Source organism: Lonchura striata, chromosome 11, assembly GCF_050655825.1.
Source record: "Lonchura striata isolate lonStrDom1 chromosome 11, ASM5065582v1, whole genome shotgun sequence".
In the NCBI taxonomy this organism is placed as follows: domain Eukaryota; kingdom Metazoa; phylum Chordata; class Aves; order Passeriformes; family Estrildidae; genus Lonchura; species Lonchura striata.
In genome coordinates, this window is record NC_140713.1 from 18,137,186 (window position 1) to 18,163,427 (window position 26,242).

A 26,242-nucleotide genomic window follows, 5' to 3' on the forward strand; every position below is an offset into this window, starting at 1 on the left:
GCTGCGTTCCAGGGCAGAGCGGCCAGGATGGGAGAGCCTTTGTGCTCCCCCTGCGGCTGGTGCGGAGCCAGCCCCTCGGCTGCCCCGGCCGGCTGCCGGCGCTGAGCGGCCCCGGGCTCCCGCAGGGCTGGGGACCGTCCCCGCGGCCGGGCCACCCGTCGGGTGCAGGGCGCCTTTCCCCAGCAGGCGTTCCCCAGGCCCGGCTGTGCAAGGGAACAGGCTGCAGCGGGGACAGGCAAGAGCAGAGGGACCTCTAGGTCAGCAGGAGCTGGGCGGGGTGATGCACACCTTCCTTCGTGGCTCAGACTTCCTCGCTTTTCCCTGGAAGAGCAAACAAAACTGTGGGAATCCCCGAGGACTGCGCAATGAGTTTTCTACTCCTGGGGATTTCTGCAGAACATCCAGAGTGGAAGGCGACGTGGTGGGGACTTTGATTTTATGAGTACCAAGAGTTGTGATCTTCCCTGTGGCCAGATACAGCTGTTCCTCATCGCCTCTTGGAAGGCAAGGACCCCTGAAGAAGCCACCTGGGCTCCTCTCACCATCTTCTCCTGGCATCTGTGGCCACACATCCAGACTGTCCTGAAGGTAAATGAAATGTGTTGGCGGGTTAGTTGGAGAGGGAGGGAGGGTGCTAAGGACACTTTGGGGAAGTGACCACCAGCCCAGTTGGTCTGGTCTACATCAGACCACCAATCATCCCGAGCTTGTGGGCAGCCCGGAAAGAAGGGCTTGGAAAGGCCACAGGGTACTGGTAGTGACCAAACCCTGCAGTAGCTGTGCTGTATCTGTGCTTTCCTCTGTCACAGCAATGCAGGGCAATCCCTGCTTGAACACAAGCTTTGCCTCCTGAAGCCCAGCTAAGCCCACACTGTTGGAAAGCCATTTAAAGCCTTGCTTTGGCTCCTTGGCTGGATGGGGGGAAGTTGGCTTCTGGCTGTGCACTCACCTGAGGCCTCACCATGTGTGGCTGCTAGGCAGTTTGGGGTCTCTGAGGCTTTCACAGCTGAGCTGTGGGCTCAGAGCCCTAAGAGCCCTCCTGTAGGCATGGCTGTGCTGGGACCATGGGAGTATCACTTGTGCAGGAGTTATCCCCTCCAGATTTCTCCTAGACAATTGGGTTCTTCCTGCTCTCTCAGAAATCCCAGTCTCCCAAGGACCGCGATATTTATTCTCTTCTCTACCACATATGTGCATATAGATACACCTATTTTCAGTAGACATCCCTACCCTCTTCTATTTATGGAGAAAGCTGGCAAAATCTTCAGAAAGGTACTCAGAAAGACAGAGAAAGAAATAAAAAAGAAACAACAGTGAAGGCTAGTAACCTTTCCTATGTGGTGTGGGGCTGGCTGATAGGAGCCAGCTAGTGAAGCACAAGCCACATGTACTGGGATGGAAGGGACAGTGGGCAAACTGCTGGGGAGTTAATTCACTCAGATCTTTGCTTTATTGTGCTAGTGAACAGATAGAAGTGTTAAAAAATGTTTAACTTTTTTTTTTCCTTAGTAAAAATAACTTTAAAAGCAAACAGGAAATTACAGACTGAGGAGTGCAATGAAGAAGGGGAAAAGTCAGGCAGCTACCTCGCTGTGCTTGGATTTGTCTATAAATACAGCTCCACGTGGGGTGCCGCTTGCCCAAAGGCAACTGAACCGCCCCAAACTGGTGGGGATGGGCGACGGGTGTGTAGGGGAGCAACGCACCGAGGGTCGGAAGAGGGGCCGGCGCTGGCTGAGTACCGAGCTCGGCTGGCGCGGAGCTCAGTCCGCGGTACGCGGGACTCGGTGCGCAGAGCTCGGTACACGGAGCTCGAATGGCACGGGGCTCGGTGCGCAGAGCTCGGTGCGCGGGGCTCGGTGCGCGGAGCTCGGCTGGCACGGGGCTCGGTGCGCGGAGCTTGAATGGCACGGGGCTCGGTGCGCGGGGCGCGGTGCGCAGAGCTCGGCTGGCACGGGGCTCGGTGCGCAGAGCTCGGTACACGGAGCTCGGCTGGCACGGGACTCGGTGCGCAGAGCTCGGTACACGGAGCTCGGCTGGCACGGGACTCGGTGCGCAGAGCTCGGCTGGCACGGGGCTCGGTGCGCAGAGCTCGGTGCGCGGGGCTCGGTGCACGGGGCTCGGTGCGCGGAGCTGAGCTGGCACGGGGCTCGGTGCGCGGGGCTCGGTGCGCGGGGCTCGGTGCCCGGGGCTCGGTGCGCGGGGCGCGGGGCGCGGGGCTCGGCTGGCACGGGGCTCGGTGCGCGGGGCTCGGTGCGCGGGGCGCGGGGCGCGGGGCGCGGGGCTCGGTTGGCACGGGGCTCGGTGCGCGGGGCTCGAATGACACGGGGCTCGGTGCGCGGGGCGCGGGGCGCGGTGCGCGGGGCTCGGTGCGCGGGGCTCGAATGACACGGGGCTCGGTGCGCGGGGCTCGGTGCACGGGGCGCGGTGCGCGGGGCTCGGTGCGCGGGGCTCGAATGACACGGGGCTCGGTGCGCGGGGCTCGGTGCACGGGGCGCGGGCACAGCGGGAGCGGCCGCGCTGCCCAGCGCCGCCGGCAGGTGTCGCCCTGCGCCGAGGCCTCGCCCCGGCCCGCCCGCCAAGATGGCGCCGCGCCCCCTCAGGGAGCCCCCGGCGGGGCGGGTGTGGCGGAGCGCGGCTCAAAGGCCCCGGGGATTCCGTGACGGGGTAGACTTAAGGGAACAGACAATATTCATGTGGTAGTTTCAGGCCTCCTTTGGTGTGCCAGCCCCAGCTGCACAGCTCCCTCCCGCTCTCCTGATGGCGGGAGCGATGCTCAGGTTCAGTCGCCAGCTCGCACTTTCTCAGACACCTTCACCTCGCCCGGCAGCAAACGCAGGCAGGGGCTGCAAAATATGACCCAAATCCAAAGGCTTCTTGCACTGTGGGGGTGGTGAGACACTGGAACATGTTGCCTAGGGAGGCTGTAGTTGTCCCAGCCCTGGAAGTGTTTAAAGCCAGTTCGGATAAAGCCTTGAGCAGTCTGTTCTAGTGGGAGGTGTTCCTGCTTGTGGCAAGAGGGCTCGGGACAGAATGATCTTTAAGGTCTATTCCAACTTCTTAACATTGTATGATTCTATAAAGGAAAAAAAGCTGCAAAGAACACACACTTGGACCTGGGTGTTTCTGTGTTCGGGAGGAAGCTCTTCACCCACTTGTCCCTCCTCCCACCAAGCTCCTCCAAAGGCTCATGGCCCCAGTCCTGTTTGAACCCCAGAGGGGTCTAAGCCTCCTCCAACCTTCCCAGGGCTGTTCTGTCGCTGGCCTTACCCTGTCTCGATTTGGGAGCAGAAATTCCCCTGCAAGGAGGAAGACAGCAGCAATATGATGGAAGGAGGGCAGGTGGGAGGGAGAGAGGACAGATTGCTGACAGGAGGCAGGAGTCCTCCGCCCTGCCTGTCTGGAGGGGAAGCTGCTCATCTCCTTCAGGAGGCACATTGTTATCGCTGCTGATGGCATCGAATCGCAGTTTCCTGCCCGTGCTCTCCAGCCCTGGTGCCAGGGAGGGGAGGCGCCCACCCCAGCTGGAACCAGCTCGCAGCATGTCAGTCATATGCTGCTTCCTGGTGCTTCCTCTTCTTCCAGCCCACACTGGGAAAAAAGGGTCCCTGGTACAGCAGCTGTGATCCACATCACACCACCTCCTCACTGTGCCCTGTGTCCTACCTGCTCTGTGTTCCTGCCTGGCATCCTTGCTGTAGGCATTCCCTGAGGTTCACTCCTCTAATTGCCAGCTGTGGATGTTCCATGGCAGACTGCTCCTATTCCTGTCAAACCAGCCCTTCCCACTGGCATATCAGGAGCCTTCTCAGTGCTCTGGATCTGCAGTCAGCAGAGTTGGCTCTAGACTCCCCCGGGGAGAAGACCCTGACCCCAAACTCCTCTTTGGTCACTGCAGAGTGACTTGAGCGTCAGCCTGAAGCCTGGCAGAGCTGCTGGAGGACTGAGATATTTCCCCTTTGCTACTGGCTGGTCAAGGCTAGAGGGGCACAAAGCAGCTCTCTTCTGTATCTGGGGAAACTGTCAGACCTGAGCAGGTTGTCATTCCCCCGTTGGGAATACCAGTTGGATTAAGGGTACTTTGAGAAGCACCTGGAGGACTCACAGAGGGACTGCTTGAGTTCAGTGGGCAACACAGCTCAGCTGTGACAGGCACCATGACAGCTGGTCCCAGGGAACACCCATGCAGCTCTCTAAGGCACTGACTGGACCTGGAGATACATCTTGGGGCTATTGCTCTGCCCCAGGGAGTGCTGAGCTGCCTGCCTGCTCTGGAGAAGCAAACTGTAGGCAGGTGAGAGCTTTCCTTCTCTCTGGAGACATTCTGCCATGGAAGAATGGTTTGCAAGATCTGTCGGGATCTGCTGGGTAGAAGCTCTGCAAATGCTGGCTGTAAGTGTGGGGTTTGGGAGGGTTGGAAGGGCTGGATGGGAGCTTGGCAGGGTGTGCACCCAGGGGAATAGCAGTTCTGGGGATCAAAGATCCTGGATCAGAGTCCCTGACTGTCACCCCACATAGGACCTGGGAGCTGGCTCTGGCTCTGCAAACTGTGGAGCAGACACTGCAGCCAGTGGCTGGAGAGGGGGTCCTTGCTTCCATGGTTAGAGCTGCCAGCCCTGCCTCCTAGCAGGGCATAGTTGGCTTTAGGTTGGTTTTGGGAAGAGATGGAAGATGGGAAGAGATGGGTCTCCAAATCAGAAGAGTGTCCCAGCCCTTGTCTGGTAATGGTGGTGCTCAGTGGCATCCTCCAAGGGATGTACCCACTTCTCTTGGTGCGGGCTGGGCAGGTGTCTCATGGGTGCTGGTTGCTCAGGCATGAGCTGGGCACAGAGCAGGGACACAGGTGGGGGCTGCTGGTGGCATGGAGCCATGGTGGAGAGTGTCTGTCTGTCACCACAACGCTTGCTCTGCCAAGCAGACCTGGAAAGAGGAGCAGGCCCTGGCAGCTGTGGCTGGGGATGGAATTTGCAGTCATGTGTGACCCTGTGTCCCACGACTCCCTTGTCTGCAGAGAGGGGCTGGGGCAGGAAGGGTGTGGGTGCCCGCTGGCACGTCTGGCTCAGAGGTGAGTGTGCTGTCTCAGAGAGTACAGTAAACATGTGCTGTGGGGCTAAATGGCATGCAACATCACTGCCAGGAGGGAAGGTGAACAGATGACTCTTCTGTGCCATTAAATATCTGGGATCTGGAGAGAGATGGGTCGCTTTTAGGCTGCTCTTCAGAAAAAGCTGACCTATTCTTCTGTTCAGAGACTGTGGTGAGTTTTGAAGCAGCAGTCCTAAAACCACAGCTGAATTTCTAAGCCAAGAGCACTTTGTTCTCAGGAAAGGCAGGTAATACCTAAACTCTCGGGAGACAGACAAGTAGCTCCTCTTAAACCATTTAAGCTCTCTTGACTACACATTCACAGAAGTGTGTCCCTGCTTGGCTTTGTGTCTTACAGGCTCTTGTGGGGGGTTGGGATATTTTCTGCAGTATGGTCACATCCTGCCAACCAGTGCACCTGCCTAGTACTCAAAGCACCAGAATGCTGAGACTCAGCACCCAAGAGGGGAGCCCAGTGCAATGGGGAAACACCCTCAGCGTGTGGGTGCACGGGGGTGGTGTCTGATTGTGCAGGAGGCCAGGTTTCCATCCAAGCTCCTGCCTGTGCTGGCTGTGTTCATGGCTTCAACTTCTGGAGACTGCTGTAGCAGCATTAACCCAAGAATTGTGTGCAGCATGGCTACTTCATAAGGCCTGGGTGCACCTCTGTGTGTCCCCTCCCTCACCCAAAGTTAAAGGAGCCCAAAGTAGCTCAGACTAAGATGGGTGTCTTGGATGAGTGCAGAAGCAGGACTTTGTCCTGTGGACTCTGGCAATGATTGATGCCAGCTGAGCCAAAACCCTGGGCACCTGGGGATGCCTGGAGCTAACCAGCAAGTACTCTGCATGTATTGAGTCCAGCTGGCTTGTCTGGGAAGACTCTGTGTGTCATCAAGGTGTGCCTCCGTATCTGGGCAGAGGCTGTAAGGCTGATATTGCCCTACTTGCACTGCTTCTCTCTGGGACTGCACACTGTGAGCTTGGACTTAGAATCATAGAATGGTTTGGTTTGTAAGGGACCTCAAGTTCCAACCCCCCTGCCACAGGCAGGAATGCTACTCACTAGACAAGGTTGCTCAAAGTCCTGTCCAACTGTGCCTTGAATACTTCCAGAGATGGGACATCCTCCGCTTTTCTGGGCAACCTGAGCCACTGCCTCGCCATCCTTTGAGTGAAGAATTTCTTCCTAACTCCTAATCTAAATCTCTCCTCTTTTAGCTTAAAACCATTCCCCCTTGTCCTATCACTCTCTGCCTGCATAAAAACTTCTTTCTTTTTTTATAAGCTTCCTTTAAGTACTGGAAGGGGCTCTAAGATCTCTCCAAAGCCTTCTCTGCTGCAGGCTGAACAGTTCTCTCTCAGACTGTCCACATAGAAGAGGTGCTCCAGCCCTAGGATCATCTTTGTGGCCACCTCTGGACCTGCTCTGACAGGTCCATGTCATTCCTGTGCTGAGGACCCCAGACGTGGATGCAGTACTCCAAGGCAGGTCTCATGAGGGCAGAGGGGGAGAATCACCTCTCTCAGTATGTGCTGCAGCCAGCCTGATGTGTGAATTTAGAAAACCATTTTATTCCTCTCCCTTCTTTCCCTTGTGGCACACATGGATATTTGAGCTCCCCCAAGTGGGACCTTCCTGATTTCTGTCCCTACAAAATACCTCCTGTAAGACTTCCTGATGGTTAACTGCAGGCCATGGTTGCACGTGGCACTGAACAACATCTTGAATTGTAGCTGGAGACCTGGTAATTGAGTTGCTTCTGTTCCTTCAGATGGTGAGCGTGACCAGCTGTTGTTATGTAGTCTCTCCTTCAGTCCTTCTGGGAAATCACACTGTGATTATATTTCTGGCTTAAGAAATTTTTTTCCTAATCAGGGTGGGCCTCACAAAGAGGTTGCCACTTAGTGGTAATTACTTGCTTTAGAAGCTGAATGTCTCCTGAGGATTGCGAATAGCGGATTATCAAATTAATTAGTTAAACCAAGATGTGCTTTTGTGAAGCCAAGACCTGCTTTACTTGTGATCTGAAATAAAGGTTTAAATGTTATTAAACTGCATACAACCTGTTCTTGTCTCCCTAATGGGGGGAGAGAGGTAGTTCTTTCCTGAAGTGTAGTTGGTACAAAGGGCTGCTTGCTCCTCTACTTGCTGCATCCCTTGTTGCCTTTCTTTCACAAACCCTGTTTTGAGCAACATCTATCCCTGGTTTTAAGGCTTGTTCTGAGTGGGGTCTAATGCTGCTTCTTGGTGGCTTCCTCTGTTTTTGTGGGCTGCCAAGTTGAAGGGGTATAGGGTTGGAGCTGGACTTCAATGTTCCTTGCGGATCCCTTCCAAGTTAGGATATTCTATGAGGGTTCATTATGGATAGCTTGGTGGGATGGTAACATACTTTTCCTTTCAGTGTACAGCTTAATCCATGGGATATCTGCATTGCCATGTCTGTGGATAGCCCCAGTATGGTGGTGAGATTCCTGCAGGTATATTCAGAGACATCCACTTATCAATGGGTTAGCAGGAGCCATTTACCCTGGAGTAGTGCTCTACCAGACTCCATTCCCAGGATCTCCATTCCCTCAGAAGTCTCTGTGGCCACAGGAGGTTCCCTGTGCTGAGGACTGCACCAGTGATCACTCTAAGCTAACATGGAGCTCATGGGGGTATTTTCCTAAGAGCTCTTGGCCACAGTAATGTAATCATCCTGCTAACATCCATATTGCACAACTTCCCCTAGGTCAGGAGATGTCCTTATCTGGCATCTAAAACATCTGTCTTGTGTTGTTTCCAGCACAGCTGAATTGTATTCATAAAAGAATTGAGCATTTCCTGATTTGCACAACCAAAAATAAGCAGAACTCTGCTAACTGTTGACCCAAAGGTAGAGGTCCTTTCCCTGCTTCCTACTTCTGTCTGTGCTCTCTCCCAGCTCTAGGCTGTGGTACTGCTTTAGGCATTTGAGAAATACTGAAAGTCCAGAAATCAGATCCAGGAAAAAAGAAAGGAATGGGGAGGAAAGGGATGAGAGTCTGAAATTTGAACCTCAGAAATTTTCAGATCAGTTATATTGATCCCTCTTCTCCTTTTCTTTCAATTCTGGGGAGATTCAAAGGTTCCCATCCTTCCTAATGTCAGCATTTGCTGCCTTTTGCTGTAGTTCACCCCTAGAACAAGCCGTGCTTAGCAATGGTCAGCTGCTGCTGAAGGTGGGTAGCAAAGCAGTCCCTTGGAGTAAAATTGCCTCTCAGTCCATGCAAAGAACCTGGGTCTGCTGGATGGGAGGCTGTGGCACTCGGATCCCTGCCAGCATGGATGACAGCAGCCTTTTGCAGTGACTTCAGCAATTAAACCAAGCCTGAAGAACGCGCAGGCCTTGCGCGAGAGCGAGGAGCTGCTCCTGCGAGGAGACAGAGTGAGACTGTGCTGGGAACAAGCGTGGCATTGTTGTCAGCCTCAGTCAAGAGGGGCTTTTTAACACCCACTGAAGTGCTGGCTACAGCTGTCTCCCATGTGCTTGTGCGGGAAATGGATCTATAATGCAGAAGACGGAGAGGCTACTTTGCAATTAAAAAAAAAAAAAAAAAAAAGAAAACTATATTAGGAACCAGCCATGAGTAAACAGCAGTGTGATGTTCCCCTTAGCACAGTGCCATGGCAGAGGAAATCACATCACTGCCTCTGACAGGGCTGGAGCTGAGCTGAACTCAGGTTCTTCAGCCTGGGAATCCATATGGGGGAAAGTGCTCCTGAGCTTTAAGTGCAGTGTAGGAAAAGGAGGAGGTGTGAGATTGGGCTCTAAGCTGCTCTTGTGTTTGGCAGCCTCTATACATGGTGCTGCCACCTTCCCTGCATCCTTCTGAGTGGTGTTGACTTGAGAGCTTGTGGAGAGCTTTCTTTTGTCATGGGAAATGGGGTAGGAACAAGGCTCTGAGTACCTCTATGGTGCCTTCCTCATCTGTTTATGGGGATGCTGAAAGCTCCTATACCACTTTTCTCCTTATATGAGAAAATAACTTTTCTCTCTTTCTGGCCATCAGAGAGCTGAAATTAGGTGACTTGACGGTATCTCAGCAGGTAATTAATAACTAAAGGAGATGACAACCTTGTGCTCCCAGGCCTGTGCAAGCCACCTGAAGGAGACAGGAAAGCCAAAAGCTGCTCACCCTGGATCTGCTGCCAAAGGTCTGAGTGTAGGAGACCTGACCAGTTCAGTAACAGCTTGGGAGCAGGTTCTCTGCTCCATCCCCTTCACCCCCATGGGCTCTGGGGATGTCCCAGCCCTCCCTGGCTCTGCATTGCTCTTTGTGCTGCCTGGGGAGCACATGTCTCTGTTTCAAAGCTGAGGTAGCTCCTGGTGTGTGCAGTAGCCCCCCTGAAGGAGCTTTTGCCTGCAACTGGAATAGCCCCAAAGTGCCCAGGCTTGTTACCCAGGCTGCTGATTACCAGACTTTTTTGAGACTCCAGATCTCTATTTGGAGACTGGTTCCTCTGCAGAACACAGGGTAATTGCTTTGACCTGTTTGCTGGATAAAAATAGTTGTGTGCAAGGCTGGTGCAGTCACACATGGTATAATTTTTGAGGTTGTCCTGTGCAGAACAATGAAGATCATCTGATCCTTGTGGGTCCCTCCCAGCTCAGGATTTCTCTATGATTCTGCAATTTGGGTTAGCCCTGGGCAGCCATGGCCTTTGGAAAGGAAACATACATGTAATGCTGCAGCTGTAGAAACAGCACATAAAACTGTTTCTACAGTTTTCCATAAAACATCTGGGCATTAAAGGCATGTTGGATCTCTTCTACCTCCTTTAATTCTGTGATGGGGATATGTCTCCAGCAGAAATAGTCTGGTATTTATGATAGCACAGGGCTTGTCATGTGTGTGCTGCAGAGACATCTCTCCTGGTGCTCCCTCCTCTCTGGGAGTGGGCCAATCCCTAGGGAGACTCCCAGCAAGCACCTGCAGGAAGATATTGCAAAGGTTAGCCAAATGTAGCCCTGCTCATTGCGTGGGAGATGTGCCGGAGGAACAGATGAAGGACAAAGCTACACTGCAAATGTAGCCTTGTACAGACCCTGAAAATTATGGTCAGAGGCTCTGCTGGGGAGGTATGCTAGGCTCCTCACCCTCCTGATATGAATATATGGGGGAAAGAGGCTCTCTTGCATGCACAGACAGGATTTCAGATCTCAAATTAGTTGTTGCAGATGACAACTAATGTGCCTGTGCTGGGCTGTTAATACTCGAGGTGGCAGGGATGCTTTCCTTCACCCAGTTTGGCATTAGCAACTGCTGTCACCTGACACAGACACTACCTACAGATGGAGTGCTGCTGTGGGGAGAAGGTGACAGGCTGTTCCAGGCCATGGGGGAGCCTCTGAAAGCACGGGCTTTTTGAGAGCCAAGTGCTGAACAGTGAGGTAGCTGCTCAGCTCTGGTCACTGTCAGTGTCACAGCCCCTTTTAGCAGGACATCTCTTTGGATTAAGGAAATGCAGCAGCACACCAAGCAGCTGGTGGATTGAATGGTTGGCTTTGGGGCTGCACAAACTCCTGGTTGCTGGTTGGGTCTGGAAATACGTGATGAGGCCATTATATGCAAAGGGGTTTTAGGGCAAGCTGTTGTCAGTCCTCCCTGGAAGAGTATCTGAAGGTAGTCTTGAGCTGGACTAGCTGGCATGGCCTCTGCTGCTGGCCCTGTGGAGCAGGGTTTGGGAAAGTTTGGGACGCTGCCCCTTGAGCCAAGGCAGCAGAGGTATTGGCAGCAGTTGCTCAGTCTTCAGCAGGCAAGTACCCTGTGCTGTTCTGCTTGTCCATTCAGGAGAAGGAGATGTCTTCCCTTCTGCTGTAGGCTCTCATATCCTGCCTGAGTCACCCTGTCTCTTGGGAATGGATAAGTTTGTGTGACCTCTCCCCATAAGTGGGGACAACAAAGTTCCAGCACTGTGAACTCCTTGATGGAGGGTCAGTCCCAACCGAGGTTGCTGAGACCATGCACTGCCCAGGCTGGGGAGGCAGTTTCTGGTCCCAGGCCCTACATCTCGTGCCCAGGTTTTGTCTGTGTGTCACTTCCCGCCCTGCTTCCCGTTACACAAAGCCTTTGTGTGTCAGCAGATCCTGGGATGCCCCGCGGCACCTGCCCCTCTCCACTCTCTCCGCCTCTGTGGCTCTGCCCTTTCCCGTTGTCACTTCTGGAGGCTGCTGTCTGCCTGTTTGATGACCTTCCCCACTGTTCGGACAGTATTTTGGCCCCTGGCCATCTTAAACAATTAATGGAGGGGTGGAGAAACTTGCCGTGTTAAATTACTTACTCCTTTGGGAGGGGGTGAGGTCTCTACATCTCTTGCCTGATCCCAATGCAGTTTGTTGCTGTTGCCTGAAGCGGTCACTGCTCTCTGTTTTCCTTCTAGAAGTTAGAAAAACAGTATTTCAGAGCACTCTCCCTGTATTTCTCGGCATTTTACTTAACCTGCGGCGGCGCCTCGGGATCTCGTGGAGTGGCGAAACTTCCCTGGACTTAGAGAAAAACAAGCCGAGAGGAGGCAAGGGGGGAGGATTTTGCTGGAAGCCTCTTTGGGAAGCTGGAGACCTTCTCGGGATGCCTGCCTTATCCTCCTCCAGCAGCTATTCAGATCTTGCCGGGCGAAGGCAGCTCCCTGCCGGGGAGCATCTGCATTAAGGCGGTGTGTGCGGCGGGCCGGGCGCTCGGAGGGACGCGGAGAGCGGCGGGGCCGTGAGGAGCAGCCCGGGAGCGCTTCTGGCTCTGCCCTCGTCCCTAAGGCCCCGCAGGGCCGGGGGATGCGGCACCTTGCTCTCGCTATGCCCCTCTGCCGTCTAACGCTGGAGTTGGCTGTCAGAGAAACCTTCGAGGTCCCCTGCTCAGCCCCGGTAGTGTCATGAGTTAGATTAGTTGGAGCTGTGCTGGGGGCGGTGAGGGCTTGGATTACAGTCCAGAACTCAAAGTGCTTCGGTGGTTCACGTCGGAGGGGAGAGGAGACGCCCCGTCGCACACATGGAGGAAAAAGAGAAAAAACGCTGTCTTTGGAAGTGAGGGGGAATAAAGGAGGCCGGGAACATGGTAAGGAAATCTCTACGAGGGGCTCTTGCCCTGGGCACGAGCAGGGCTGTGCGGGACGAAGCTGCTATCGGGGCAGCCTGCCTGGAGCCAGCGCAGGGCGCTAATGCCGGGAGTGGGAAACAGCTTTTGGCATTTCCCGTTACTCGAGTGGCACACCGTACTCTTGGTGCCAGTCCTGGGCGGTGGCTGCAGGGACACAAACTTCTCGTTGGCACTGACCCCTGCGAGGTGCCTATCGGGCTACAGTGCTGGAGCGAGAAGCTGGGATGGGTCAGTTCGGACAGAGCTTTGTCTTTTGTGCTGCCTGGATGCTGAGCTTTCCTCCTGCCCTCACTCTGCCAATCCTGCTCTGTGGCTCTGGGCATTGCCCTCTTGTTGCAGAGCCTTTTCTCCTGCCCAGGGTGGGCATCCAGAGAACCTCTGGAGCTGGGCAGGGGTGCACCTTTTCAGTGTCAAATTCTGCACGTGGGGATCTTTGTTTGGAGAGGGGAAAGGATGGTGAGCCCAGTGGGCAGGAGACTCCATGAGAGCGGCTGCAGGGCTGTCCCCTGCCCAGCCACACTGGCACTGGCACAAACAGAGGTGCCCAGCCCTGGGCTGTCAGTAGCTGGAGGGGTCACTGGCCCTGTGGTAACATCCCACCAAGCACTAATCTAGCTTCTGATGGTTTGGTAAGTTCAGCTTCTGAACCTGCAGAAATTTGGCTTTCATTGAAGGATGAATTCAATTCTGACTTCTGCAAGTTGAACTAAGTTTATAAACCTATATATTTTCCCTTTATCACCCTCCAGCTCCTTTGCAGAGAATCCTGTGGTGCTCTTTGCCCTCACATGCCTGTCAGAGCCATGGTGTGCTCTCCCCTGCTATTCTTCTGTGGAGACATGTCACTTCTATTTCTCCATCCCAGTCAGAAGACCTCTTTCCCTCACCCCATGCCTAAGGTGTTCCTGGCAATTTTTGGTCTATGCAGGTTATATTATGAAGTTGAAATCAAAGGAGAGCACTGCTTGGGGTTGTGCAAGGTTGGGGCCATCCCTTGCAGTCTCATGGGCTGCATTTTACCATATGGGCTGGAGCAGTGCTTGTGAAATTCTGCCCTTGGAGGCCAGAGGCAGAGACTGGCTGCTACTACTCTGCTCCTTCAAGTTGGAGATGTCTTTCTGATGATTCCCAAGTGCTTTAGCCCCCTTCCTTGATGTTGCTTTAATGTGTGATGCAAAAGCTGTCTGAAGCAGGGGCCTTCATGTGGACCAGTCTGGGTGGTTGGGCATTCAAGGACCATGTATCACTGCTGAGGAGGAACTGTGTGCCTCCCAGGGGCTGAATGCAGCTGGAAGGAATAGAAACCAGAGGCCAAGCTGCACCAGACCCATCCATGAGTGCTGGCCACATTGTGGACACCTCTGGTCCATGGCAGGTATCTATTCTCAATGTTGTGGTAGACCAATCTACATGTTGGGAGATGCATTTTTGTGAGCAACCAACTTGTGGCTGCAGCTCCAAGCTGTTCTGATTAACTTGAGTTTTTTGTGTCCTGGTAAATCAAACAAACCCTGCAGGCAAAAGATTTGGATTTCAGTGAATGTGTGTCAGTCTGCTGGCCTGTAGGAGACCTTCCGTGGCCTCCAGCAGCCTGCAGGACTCTTTGAGACTTGGCTCCTGATGGAGGTCTGTCAAGGCACCACTGCTGCTGCCCTGCTCTGTGAGGCAGGTGATTTATTTTCATGGGGTTTCAGTGTTAGAGCTGATGTGTATGTATGGGTACAGAAGGTTGTGACAGCTGGGAGAGGCCCAAAGCACCAAATGGGTGAGAGTTCGGGCCAAAGTAGCTCACTTCCACTAGAAGTGACTTCTGAAGCTGTGGAAACCCCATAGTGAGAGCAGTGCAGGAATCTGGCTGGGCTCTGTCTACCTTGCTCACCCATCATGGCTTTTGTGACTGGGGATCTATCTTCATTCCCTGGTATTCCCATGATTCACCATTCCTGGTGCTTCCTGCAGAGAAATTCTGGTGGCACCCCTATGCTGGTAGGAGAGAGGATGGATTTCAGCAGAAAATAGGGTCTTTCTTCCTCCAGTTATACCTTCTCCCAGGGTGGGAAGGAAATGAGTCTGGGAATCACAAAGACTTTTAAGCATTTGGGATCTTCTTTCTTTATTTCTGCGCCAAAACCATGAGCAAGATGTTGGAACACAGACAAAGTCCAGAGACATAATCCTGAGCACATGGAAGCAGTTTGAAAGCACCTCCTCTGGGGTAACAAGGCTGACAAGTTGCATTTTGCCCAGTTTCTTTTCAAAAGATCTAGGCAGGTGAACATGCCGTTCATTGTAGCAATAAAAATAATGGCTGAATGCAAGTGACAGGCCAGATGCATCCAGATGCATTTCTATCTTCTTGTAGAAATTGCCAAATGTATTCTAGTACCACATGGGAATGGAAGACAGTAGATGCTTACAGTGAGACAATGCAGGTATCCAAGGAGGATTCTATGCTGAATCTCAGTACTTATTTTCTGAGAACCAGCATCCTGTAGCACAGCCCCTTCTGGTAGTGCTGCTGGTCACCTGCCCCCAAGGGCAGCTGGCTCTGAAGGCATACCTTGATGTAGCAGAAGAGATCATAACATGAGAGCTTTGTCAGCATCTCGTGGCTGGTCACTTCAGACAAGATAACCAGCATGTCTACCTCTAAATTCTAGAGCACAGGCACAGTGCTCAGCTCATTTTCTAGTTGCATCTCAAACAACCCTGTCTGCAACCAATCTATGTAAAATTTAAACCATCCTACAGGCTGTGCACAACCTTAACCTGCGCATTGGTGCTAAGTGTGGGTGGAAGTCACATCACAGGGGCCACGGGCTCCTTTAGCACTGAAGTGTTGAAAAAAATCTCTGTTGAAACAATCAAGGTGTCCTACAGAAACTATAAACTGACCCCACCTGTAGGCATCTCTATCAGAGCACTTTTTGTTCCTGTTCTTGGCTGTTCACACATGATGGAACCCCCTGTTCCAGTCCTGCAGAGCAGTGTCACCGTGGTCTGAAAAAGTGAGTAGTAGCACTGGGACCAGATGTGTTGCTGACTGAAGAGCAGTAAAAAGCAAGGAGAGCTTGCCAGGATAAAGCTGCCCACTTCTGGCCATGGGGTGCTCTGTGTTTTTTGCACCACTCATAGTACCTGATTTGCAGCTCAGAGAAGTGAGTAGACATGCCCTTGTTGATTCTGAAGGTTTGGCCATGCTTATGCCTCTCCGCCACACCAAGTGCCTCATCCCTGTTGGCTGGCCTAATCTTTCATTAAAATATTAACAAAAAATGGGGCCTTTCTTGTTGTAAGTTCTGGTTTCATATGTATCCTGTTTTTTGCATCACTGCACACCAAGCTGAAACTTCCAAGATCAAAGCAGCACAGAATGATTCTGAAAATCTTTGTCTGCTCAGATTTGCCATCCTGCCATCAGCCTGGGAAGCCCAGGATGAACCCTTGCTTCAGCTGGTGCAACCAGCCATTGATTTGAATGGAATCAAAAGGCTCAGCTGAAGAGAAAACTTGCATGTGCTCCTCCTGGACAATCGTGGGGGAGTCTTCATGGGGCCTTATGGTCCCCTGCAATGGGGCACACTGCTGTGGCTGGAGAGTGGTTTGCATGCTGCAGAGAAGGAAAGCTGCTGGAGTTCTGATGACCTTAGCTAGGTGTCCACCTTGAGCTTTGCAGCCTGTGTTAGGCGTGGCAGAGGCTTCCTGAGCAGGTTCCTTCAGGAGGATACCTTCCCTGGGGCTGCTTGTCAAATCTCAGTGCCTCTCAACAAAACTCCAGCATTGCTGAGCCTCCAACATGGTTAAAGGATGTGGGTTATTTGCTGTCTGTTGTCATCTTGCTGAATACATTTACCTTTTGAACAAGGTCCCTCTCATATGCTCAGGAGGCTGGTATGCAGGCCCGTTAATGGATCAAGGGGAAAAATGCCTGTGGATGTATTCTCCTTTGTGTTTGGGCTTACAACCACCCACGTTTTGGCATACATCCCTTCTGTGCACAAAGATCTTTTAGAAATTGCTAGTTAAATCTCCACCCTCCTTTGATATGTATGGAAATAATGGGACACGTGAGACTGTTTTCTGTTTGGAAAAAAAATCTATTAAGGGAGTAGCTTTAAAAGCCTGTGTTCACCCCTTTCTATCTCAGGAGTTTACTGAAAGAAATGCCCTGAATTTATGACTGATTTACTTAGTTTTCCGGGAGGCATGCATTTAGTGCTGTATCCAAATATAGGGGAAATGTTTTCATCTGAATCTGTCCCATGTTTGCTGCTTAGGGGCAGGAGAACACGTGTCTCTTCCCCAGTTAGCTTAGAGAGTCTTGGATCAAATCTTGGTCCCTCTGATCAGGAACACTTGTCCCTTCTTCAGCACAGACTGAAGCTTCTTGGAGTGGCCCATGGCTGAGCTGGCATAACCATGGACATCTCTGAGGTGCCTGCTCTGTCCTTCTGGCTCATCCTTCCTCACAGCCTCTTCCTAAGAGGCATCTGATGACTGCTGCCGGGTGCTTTTTCCTGTCAATGGTGTGCAGGGATGTGCTCGTCCAAGGAAGGTCCTTCTACACTTACTGTGTTCTCATGTGCTCAGCCATCCCCTCCTGGAATTGTAGCTCTGTTCAGAGCAGTTTCTGTCCGCCTCTGACATAGCAGGACTCGTATTTCATGAGCACATGGTAACACAGTGTGTTTAAGGCCAAAAGGAACTATGGCTCATCTATATGAGCCATATGGGATATTGGGACTGTAGAGTGTTACCTAGCTTCCATATGGAGTCTGGGAGCTCTTTAACTAAAAGAGGATAATTTTTCTGTGGCATCCACCCTCAGTTATGGAGGTTGCAAGACATGGAGAATCCACCAGTCCCCATGGGAGGCTGTCCAGCAGCTCATGTACCTTGCGAAAGGAAGGGATGAGATCTGAATGTGAGCCCAGAACGTGTGCAACACTGGCACAGAACTAATACCCTAAGTACTGACCACATGAAGATCATTTTTGGCACTCATCAGCTGGCCTGATGAAGGATTATCATTTTCTTTTTGAGCACAGGCGGCTGCCCATCTGTTGTAAGATGCCTCCAGATGGGTGTTTGAACACAAGGGGTTGGCTATGGCCTAATGCCTCTGACTAAAAGGTGTTAAAATGAGCTGACCTGTTTGGTGAAGAATTTACTTAGGGTATTTTATAGCTGGCTGGCATAAAGAAATCTTTCATCTGCCTGGAGTGCCCTGTTAGTTAGTACCCATTAGGTAAAAATAAGAAGGGGCACAACATGCTGCTGCTTGGGTTGGTTTGCCAGATGGATGCCAATGCCTGAAGTTGAGAGCAGAGTAAATCCTATCACTAATAATGGGGTGCATGAACTCAAGCAATTTCTTTTGTTCCGTAGCAGAGAAAAAGGTTTTTAGCACATTTGTAGAAAGAGCTCTGTAAAGAATGGAAGTCAGTTGCAATGTCTCAGGACTTGTATAGAAGTGGTCTGTGAAATTCTTGGCTCTGACTGTGATATCTAACAGGATTTAGCCAGCCTTGTCTGGGCCTGTTGTAGGAACATGACACTTGGAATGTGGAGGTCCCTGGCTGGACTGTGGCATACGGTGCCACAGGCAGAGTGTCGGTGCCCAAGGCAGGGCAGCCTGTGCAGGCTGGCAGCAGGAGGGAAGAGGAGAGCTCCAGGCAGCCTGGAGGAGGTGGAAAGGTGCACATGGCCAACAATGGGCAGTGAAACCATGGCTGCCAGCACTCATGCTCTTCCAGCATGAGTCTGTTGCTGGGAAGGCTTTTGTTCCAAAAGTACCCAAAGCTTTGCAGCACACAGAGTGCAACCTGTTTAATTAATTGCATTGTTAGAGCTATGCCAGTAATATTTAAAAAAAAATAAAAATCTGTGCTTAGACAGCTATTTCAGATTAAGGACTTAATCCCTTGATTAAACTAAACCAAAATAAGCTGGTGTTCAGCTGTAGGATGGTGTTTTATACACAGCTCTTCTCATCCACTTGCAGGCCCTTGTTTCAGTTGGAAGATGTCTGTTTAAGGACAGGGCTTTGATCTGTTCACTCAGCTGCCCTTTAAACACCTATATCATCTCCTTGATCTATTTCTAATAGAAAGTAACTGGTCCTTGAGAGCAGGGCTCATTTGCTGCTATGGATAAAATGCCTACCTCCTGCTCAGTACATTGAGAACTCGTTAGGGAGCAAGACATGTCCCTGTGAGGTCATCTTCATTTCCCAGGTCTTCTCCACTCTGCCTAAAAGGCAACTTTCTTGGATTGTGGGTTACCCCCACTTTGGCCTCTTTACTCTTCACCAGTTGTCAGCAGCTCTTCTAATGTGTTGGATGTTGCACAGACAAAGGAGAAAGTTACAATCTCTTCTCCAGAAAAGCTGGAGTACAAAAACCTAAAGGATAGAGAGAAGTAAGGTGGATTAAGGGGAAGGTGCTGTATTAGACCCAAGTAAATTGGGGTCTTGGGCTGAGCCTGCTCAGGTGACTAGTCCTATTGTCATATGATAATGACTTTTTTAGGCCACCTGCAGTGTGGTGCAGAGCCAGGGATGTACCTGAACCAGGTGGCCTCTGCTGCCTTCTATTCCCTGCCTTTTGTGCCAGCACAAGAACAGCTTCGGTGTAGTTGTTCACTCCAAAAGTGAAGCATGCAGGAGGTCATGCTTCACTTTCAAAGGAATCTGGGGTGTCCCCCCTTGAGTGCAAACAAACCAAGCCTGAGCTTGGGAAGATCACCCAGCTTTGGGCCTTTCCGCAGCTGCGCACGCCCAGACCTACAGCATGCGCAGAACAGGGACCTCGGAGCTGAAAAGCAAATACATCATTTTTCCCTTTGTTTAATTAAATGAGAGATCATGAGTTAATCGCTTCCAAGCGCTTGTTTTCCTGCAGTGCCTGGAATGATAATCCTGAGCGCTGCCCAGTAGGAGCTGCTTTGGCTGCCGCAGCCGCGTCAACACGGAGTAGGGCTGGGAGAACAGAGGGAGGCATCTGGAAATGATTCTCTGAGCTCTGTCTGCAGAACACCACTCCCTGCAAAGCTGTAGGAGCTGGTTTATCCACAGGCTATGGAGCAGTCCTGCTTGCCTCAGTGTAGGGGAGCTGAGCCAGGCTACAGCCATGCCCTCTGCAAGGGATGCCATCGTGACATGCAGAAAGCAGCTTGCTTTTGGAGGTGCAGCCCTTCAGCAAAGCTGGCCTGGGTGAGACTGCAAACACTTGCCTCCCAAGTGGAAGTGAGTGCTGTGCTTTTCTCCCTGAAAAGCCTAAAACAATAGCCCAAAGAGCAGGTAGAGCTGTTCCTGGTTATCTCACAGGAAGGTGGTGTAATTACAGGAGTGGGAATGCCTACCTCTATAACTGCACCTCTTAATAATACATTATTTTATCCAGAGCAAGGCAGGGTGCCGAAAGCAGGCGCCCTCTTCTCAGCCTCCCCCTGAGCCTCAGAGTAAGCAGTAGAGGGGGGAGCTGGCACTTACTCTGGGAAGATTTTTCTCTCTTGAACTCATTGCCGCTGTGATTAGAACAGCTCAGGAAATGGGGCTGGGAGGGTTCTCCTCTCTGCAGCAATGGAGTGGGAAATCTCAAATTTTGTCAGAAAAACAAGCCTTCTTTTTAGCCAGAGACCTTTCTGAACACAGAAATGTCTCTTGTATTTAAAGGGAAAGCAGTCTGTCTTTCGGCTCTGTGTCAGAAAGTGGAAAGGCTTCATGGAAAGCCCAGAGGTCTGTTTTTACTGGAAATGAGGTTTCTCATGTCAGCTGAGATCTGAGCAGCCCCAGCCAAGTGGTGCAGCACAGCAGCCTTTGCTGGCGGAGGGACCAGCTAACCTGGCCCTGCTCAGCGCCTGCTGTGAGCTCCTTTTCCCCCAGTCCCAAAGCTGGCTGGGAGCCATGGGCAGGAGCTGTGTTGTGCTGCTTGGAGCTCTGCCTCTCCCCAGTTTTGCTATTATTTCTACTTTCCAGTCTGGGGTGTGGGAGGGTTGGGTCATATCTTCCCCTCACCTTTGCACACTCTGGTCTCTCCTGTCCTGCCTTTGCACTGTCTTGGCACCTGGGCAAGAGGGGAGAAAAGTGGGTGCGTGCAGGACGTGGCCATGCCCTGGGCAGCTGGCAGAAGGAGGACAAAGCTGTGGGAGCTCTGGCAAGGTCTCCCTGCTAGGCGGGAACCCAGACGCTCCATGACTCAGAGCTGGGTGTACCACTGGTACCACTTGCTGTGCTCGCAGCCCTGCTGGGCTCTCCTCCACTGCCCAGCTATGCTCCTTGCTCTGCCAAGCCATGGCAAGCTCTGGATTTAACTGGGGAACTTTGGGACATGTAGTTTCATTCTCTGGCAGCTCAAATGAGGGTGTAGGTTTGTGAAAGCAGAGCTGTAGGTCCTTTAACTGAATTCCTGTTGTGGGATGAATCCTCAGCATGTTACATGGCCAGTCCAGCCTGCTGGAAAGGAGTGTTGTCTGCCATAAGTCATGGGTTAGTCAAATTGTTAGTCTGATCTCACTAAAACAATCTTTTTTAGTAGTCTGCAGACAGCATCTGGGCTGTTATCAGGGAAAATCTGTGCCTCTTCATGTTTGCCTTGACCAAAACGCAGTACTTTGTAGGCAAAATGAGAGAAGTGCGTGGGTGAGTTGTAGGGAAAATGCTGCCAAGGCTTTGTTGTCCCAGGTGGGTCCAGAAGCATTTCAGGCCACCCCTGCATTGATTTACATTGTCCTGAGCCACTTGGGTTGCTGTCTCCAGCTTGAAGGCCAGAGATATTCTGATGCTGAGTGAAGTGCGTGTGTAGCCCTAGGGATGACCTCTCTGCTCCCTAGGCAGGCTGACGTTTTCTTCTCCAAACCTGGGGGAGGTTCTTTAGGGTTCAGACTTAATTGGTGAGCAGCAGGTCCCAAAAAGGAAGTTCAATCCTGAGTAAGAAAGAAATGTAGAATGACAGGAGTTCCCAGGGGCTGGAGCTGCTATACTGCTCTCCTTATGCCCACAAACGTAGGCAGAAAATTCAATCAGTGCACCTAGAAAAGCCTAAGAAACTCCTCGTTACTCCAGGTGCCTCGTGGCAGGCTCCTCTTCCAACCTGCAGTATCTGCTTGCACCAGAAGTAGATACATCCCCTAAGCAGGGTTGCAACAGCTGCTGGGCTCCTCTTCTGCCCAGGCACTCATAGCTTCATTTCTGATTGACTCCTGGTTCTTGCTGCAGTTTGTGATGGAGTGGGGCTCTAAGGGCTGAGCAGCAGAACTTTGCCACAAACAGTCTTTACTGTTCTATTTGTCACAGCATCCGTGGTTCCTGCAGGGGATATGCAGGGGAAAAAGGGCAGCCCACCTACCCACTGCTCAGACTGAAGCCCTCTGCCTGTTGTGAAGTCCTCCTGGGTTCTCACTGCTCCCCTGGCCTCCTGGGTGGGACCATGCTGGGTTGCTCCTGTCACATGGCTCAGTCCATGGAGCCCATCCCATCCCAGTGTGGTGCTTTCCTCTTCTGTCCCTGTGCTCCAGCCCCTGCACCGGCAGCTGGCTCTCAGCTGAGCAGCAGGGAAAGGCAGTTTGGCCGGACATGACCTTAACCTGGGCTTTATTTAGCGTCTTGATTTATAGAGGAGTTATTTTAAAAGCATGTTTCTCTTTTAGGAGGTGTGGTGGAGTAGTGGCAGTGAGCTGGAGTTTATAGGTCCTCCTATGCTATTGACAAAGAATCATTTAAATCCCTAGACTCAGAAATGCTCTCTGGCTTGTTTGGAAAGTGCTTCTGTTGGTGTTTGTGCCAGTGGCTGAAAAGGAGCACATGTCCAGTACCTTTTCTTGTGAGAGGGATGTGGCAACAATGTTGGAAGCAGGGAAGCTTGAAATGTGCAGTCCCTGAAGGAAGCTCTTTTTTTCAGCAGGCTCCTGTGCCAGGCTCTGCCAGCTCTTGGGGACCACTGTGGGCTGGTTGTAGTGGATATATGCTGGGGCAGGAGTGCCTCCTCCATGGATTCTTTTAGCTTTTGCATAGATCCTTTAGCTTGTTCTTCTCTCCAGGTGCTGTTCACTTATTTTAGGTCACAAAAGTTTCTCCTTGTGTCTGCTGGGTGTTCCATTGGTCACATCCCTGTTTGAGATAAGGGATGGAATCTCTGTAACAAGTTGACCAGAAATTGTGGAGGCTCCTTCTCTGGAGATACTCGAAAGCTGTCTGGACTAACATGCTCTAGGGGAGCCTGTAGAGGTCTAGGGTGCTCCTAGTATGGTCTAGGGCACTCTGGAGCAGTGAAGTTGGACTAGATGACCTCCAGTGGTCCCTTCATTACTCATTCTATGATTCCATGATGTAGGTGAGATGTGCTCTAGACTTCAGGTTTACCAGCCTCAGGACCACAAAGGTCCTACTTCTATTCCTTTCTCTGGTTTGTGTGAGTTCCCTGTGCCTGCAAACCAGGTCTCCTGCACGTGCATGGCAGCCAGCCCTGCCAGCAAGCTGGATGTGTGAGGCTGCCCATCTGTGCTCTGGCATTCCACAGCAGGACCATGAGGCCTCTTGTAGTCCTGGCTAAGGTGCTTTCCTCCAGCCCCACCGCAGTCTTAGAAGTTAATTAATGCAAATAAGCAGCCCCATCCCTAAGATTGTGAGCTGGGTTAATGAGTCCCTTACTGAAGGAGAATCTGTTGCTGTTGGAGGCTCAAGCTCTGCCATGTTCTACCCTCTTTATTTTCAAGGTGGCTTCTGAGGCACTGCCATGTTTCACCCTCCTTCCAGGCAGGAGCTATCCCTGGGTGACCATCCTGGGTGGGAGCACTGAAAAGCAGTGTCACCTCAGCATTCATCTGTGGCACACAGAGGCTGCCATGTTCTGTAGCCTCCCAAGGATGCTGGTGCTGCAAGCCAATGCAGCACAGTGGGATGTGGGAATCTAATTCCTGTTCGGGGCTTTTCCTGCAGAATTAGCAGAGATTGGTGCAAACATTTCTTTCCACCAAAAGGTAGTGGTTGAAACCTTCTCTCTATCCTTTAGAAATCTACACAGCTATCATGGCTTTGTGGTATAATCTAGCCAGAGGGAGATAAAGCCTCTGTGCTCAGGAGTGCAGTTAGCACTGCACTCTGCAATGGCTACAGGCTATGGTATTCTGTATTTTGCTAAAGGAAAGATAATGTGCGACCTGGTTTATTTTAACCATATAAAGGATTTTTGATTTGGTGCCAATGTTAATAATTGTTTTGTGAAGTCTAAGGCAGCAGGAATGGTGTGAGAACCTTAGAGCGATGTACTGACTCATGTGCAAATATTTTGACTTCTTTGTTTTATTTGCAACAGTGAACTTAACAAATTTATTTTGGGGCGGGATTGATATCTGAAAGAATTTTGCTCAAGCAGGGCATGGTGACAGAAAATGGTGCAGAACCAACCCCAGCTGGTTTTGACTGATGTTTTCAACTTGTGGGCTGTGGAGGGTCAGAGGGAGATTGTTGTTAAATGCTGCCAGCAGCAATGCTACTGTGACAGTGCCCAAGAAGGTGACTGGTGGGAGAGCAGGTGTGAGATGCCCAGTTTTATATGACAAGGTCACAGGCACTTGCTGGGACAGGTTGGTATCAACAGAGGTTATTATTTTTCGGAGTGGAAAGTAAATTGTTTAAAACAGCCTTCTCCTCCTATTTAGAATTGGGGTTAAATGCTCATTCCTTAGAATTCAGCGCTTGAGAGTGTGCACATAGGGCTTTTGCTTTTGGAATTCTTGGCTTAAGAATATTGGATTAAGTGTTCCAACGCAGGATAATCTATGATTCTATGTGTATGAAAAATAGCTCCTTAACCTCTGTTTATCTAGTTGCATTGGCCTTGAGTATAGCAGGAGGCAGCTGCTCTCTCAGAAAAGGTGTGGACACTTTAGGATCCTGCTGCCTTCCATCTAGCCTTGCTTATGCTGACATCAGGAGAAACAGCAGAAAAGGTAAGGAAGTAGTACTGTCCCACAGGCAGTGAGTGGTTTGCCTGTCACCGTAGTTCTGCCAGCTCATTGCAGGCAGGGACTGTGGAGGTATCACCTGAGTGTCCTCACCTCTCCTGTGCAGTCCCACAGGCTGTCCTACAAGGTGGCTTTGCATCAGGGCAGGGAGTTTATACTGTGCTTAAACACACAACCCTCTAAAGGGGGAACCTGGAGATCGGTTAGCTGCGAGAGATGGGAAGGCTTGTGTGAGGAGCATCATCTCTGCTGGGCTTCAGGTCAGTTCAGGCTTGCTCTGAGACTGTTGAACTTTCGCGGGCTGCTGGAGGCATCTTCAGTGATGTACTGCAATGGAGTGGAAGCAGTGAAACCCTTTGTTTCCTCCTGACCCCCTTGTTCTACTGTTCCCTGGTTGTGGCGTAAGCTGTTGTGGCACTGCTTTGTTTAACTTTCTCTCCCAAGCTTGCTGTGGGACTGAAATGTATTTTCAGGCATGTTCATGTAGTTGTTCCTGTTCTGCAGGAGGCTGTAGGGCTTCTGCGTAAGCAGCTGAAGTGCTTTTCTTGTCTCTAGTGAAAGGACGTGGATTTGGATCAGATGAGGATCTGGCCAGACACCTGAGTAAACTTTCATTTGGTTTTGGAGCAAAACTTACTCCCACTGGCTATAAGCTAGCCCAAGGGATCCCCTCTAAAACAGAAAAGAAAGGATCCTGATCCTCTCTCCAGATATGTACAGCTTTATATTTTTTTTACTTGTTACTTTTTGGCAAGCTCTCTTGATTTACACCCATGCAGTAACTCAGAATTTGGCCTCCAGCACTGGAATTGGTCCTGACACTATGGGCAGGCTCTGTCTGGCAGGTTCTCCCAAATGAAGGTGGATGCAGACAAGCCATTGCCTCTGATCCCCCTGAACAGGCATCCCAGGCATGAACGGGTGTGCTCAGGGACCGCAGGCAGCCCTGCTCACACGCATTGTGTGAATCCTCCTGTGAGGCATCTCTCACTGCAGAAAACTCCTGGCTTCTGGAGCAGAGCCTTTCATGAGAGGCAAACAGCTTTGAATAATGAGGAGTCACTCTGGAACCAAACAGCTCTGGCACCTTATCCTGTGCTGGGACTCCAGAGTGCAGGAGACTGAGGAGCTTCAGCCTACTGCAACTGCCCTTAGCCCACCAAGGAGCGTACCCAAAACGTGGAGCTGGTGATCGCCCACCCCACGGCTGTCTCGCTCACGTGCTGCGGTGAGGTCTAACAGCCGCCCCACCCCGCGCAGGCAGGAGAAGGACTTGCTGCGTAAGCAAAAGCTGGCAATTCTCGCTGCTGTGCGCAGCACTCTGCGAGCACTCCACTCCTGTTTTGGGAGAGCTTTTTTTGTGTTAACTTAGATCGCTAGTCCCAAAAGAAGCTAGAAAGGACAGCACTTGGCTCTTTTGATCTTCGTTCCTCCTGCGTTTGGAGATGGCTGCGCTCCTGGGTGTTGGGCAGATCGTGCTCTGGTACCACTAACACTTTCTCTCTCGGCAGGATTCGGAGTCGCTGGACGGCTGCATTCAGAGTACGTTATCAGCACTCTACCCTCCATTTGAGGCTACCGCAGCCACTGTTCTGTGCCAAGTTTTTGATGTGGTGGAGAAGACGTACCGTGGGGATGGACTGCACTACCTCATAGACTTCCTGATTCCAGCCAAGCACATCCTGCAGTGCATTCAGCAGGATGCCTGTGTGAGTACATCATGATCTCTAAGGCCTGTGAAGGCTTTCTTGGAGAGTTTTCTTTCTGCTCCTGTATGCAAAACGGCTGGCAAAAAGCGCTTGAGTATGTATGGCAGTCTAGGTGGGAGGGCAGGCAGACAATTAGGAAATAGTTGAGAAATTGTTGTTGAAGCTTAACCCTTCATAGATCAGCAATCAGGTGTGGAGCAATGCTCTCCCTTTCCATAATCAGGAACACCAAGGGCTTAAGGGATTCACAGGAAGAGGTTTAGCAAAATGTTTGCTAGATGTGTCTGACTGGGGTGGCCTCTGACCCCAGCTGTCCCCTGGTCTTGTGAATGTTGGGCTCCTGTCACTGGCACAATGACGTGCAGGGTGAA

General features: G+C 51.5%; 1 protein-coding gene and 1 long non-coding RNA gene across 9 annotated transcripts in view; one reads left to right on the forward strand and one right to left on the reverse strand.

Annotated features, from left to right (window-relative positions):
- Positions 1-360: 360 nt before the first annotated feature.
- PLEKHG4 (pleckstrin homology and RhoGEF domain containing G4) overlaps positions 361-26,242 on the forward strand; it is a 97,529-nt gene continuing 71,647 nt past the window's right edge. For 3 of the 8 annotated variants that reach the window (XM_085589740.1, XM_085589742.1, XM_085589739.1), the window contains exons 1-2: positions 362-588; positions 25,674-25,871. In XM_085589740.1, the coding sequence (XP_085445866.1) occupies positions 439-588; positions 25,674-25,871 (348 nt within the window). In that variant the 5' untranslated portion in view covers positions 362-438. Of the gene's footprint in view, positions 589-12,013; positions 12,157-25,673; positions 25,872-26,242 lie in introns of those variants that run through there. The other 5 variants (XM_085589741.1, XM_085589738.1, XM_085589743.1 and 2 more) reach the window with 3 other exon arrangements.
- Positions 9,872-11,871, reverse strand: LOC110476254 (uncharacterized). The gene is made up of 2 exons (XR_002466384.3): positions 11,390-11,871; positions 9,872-10,038 (listed from the first exon to the last, which is right to left on the reverse strand). It is a non-coding gene; the product is annotated as an uncharacterized LOC110476254 (long non-coding RNA).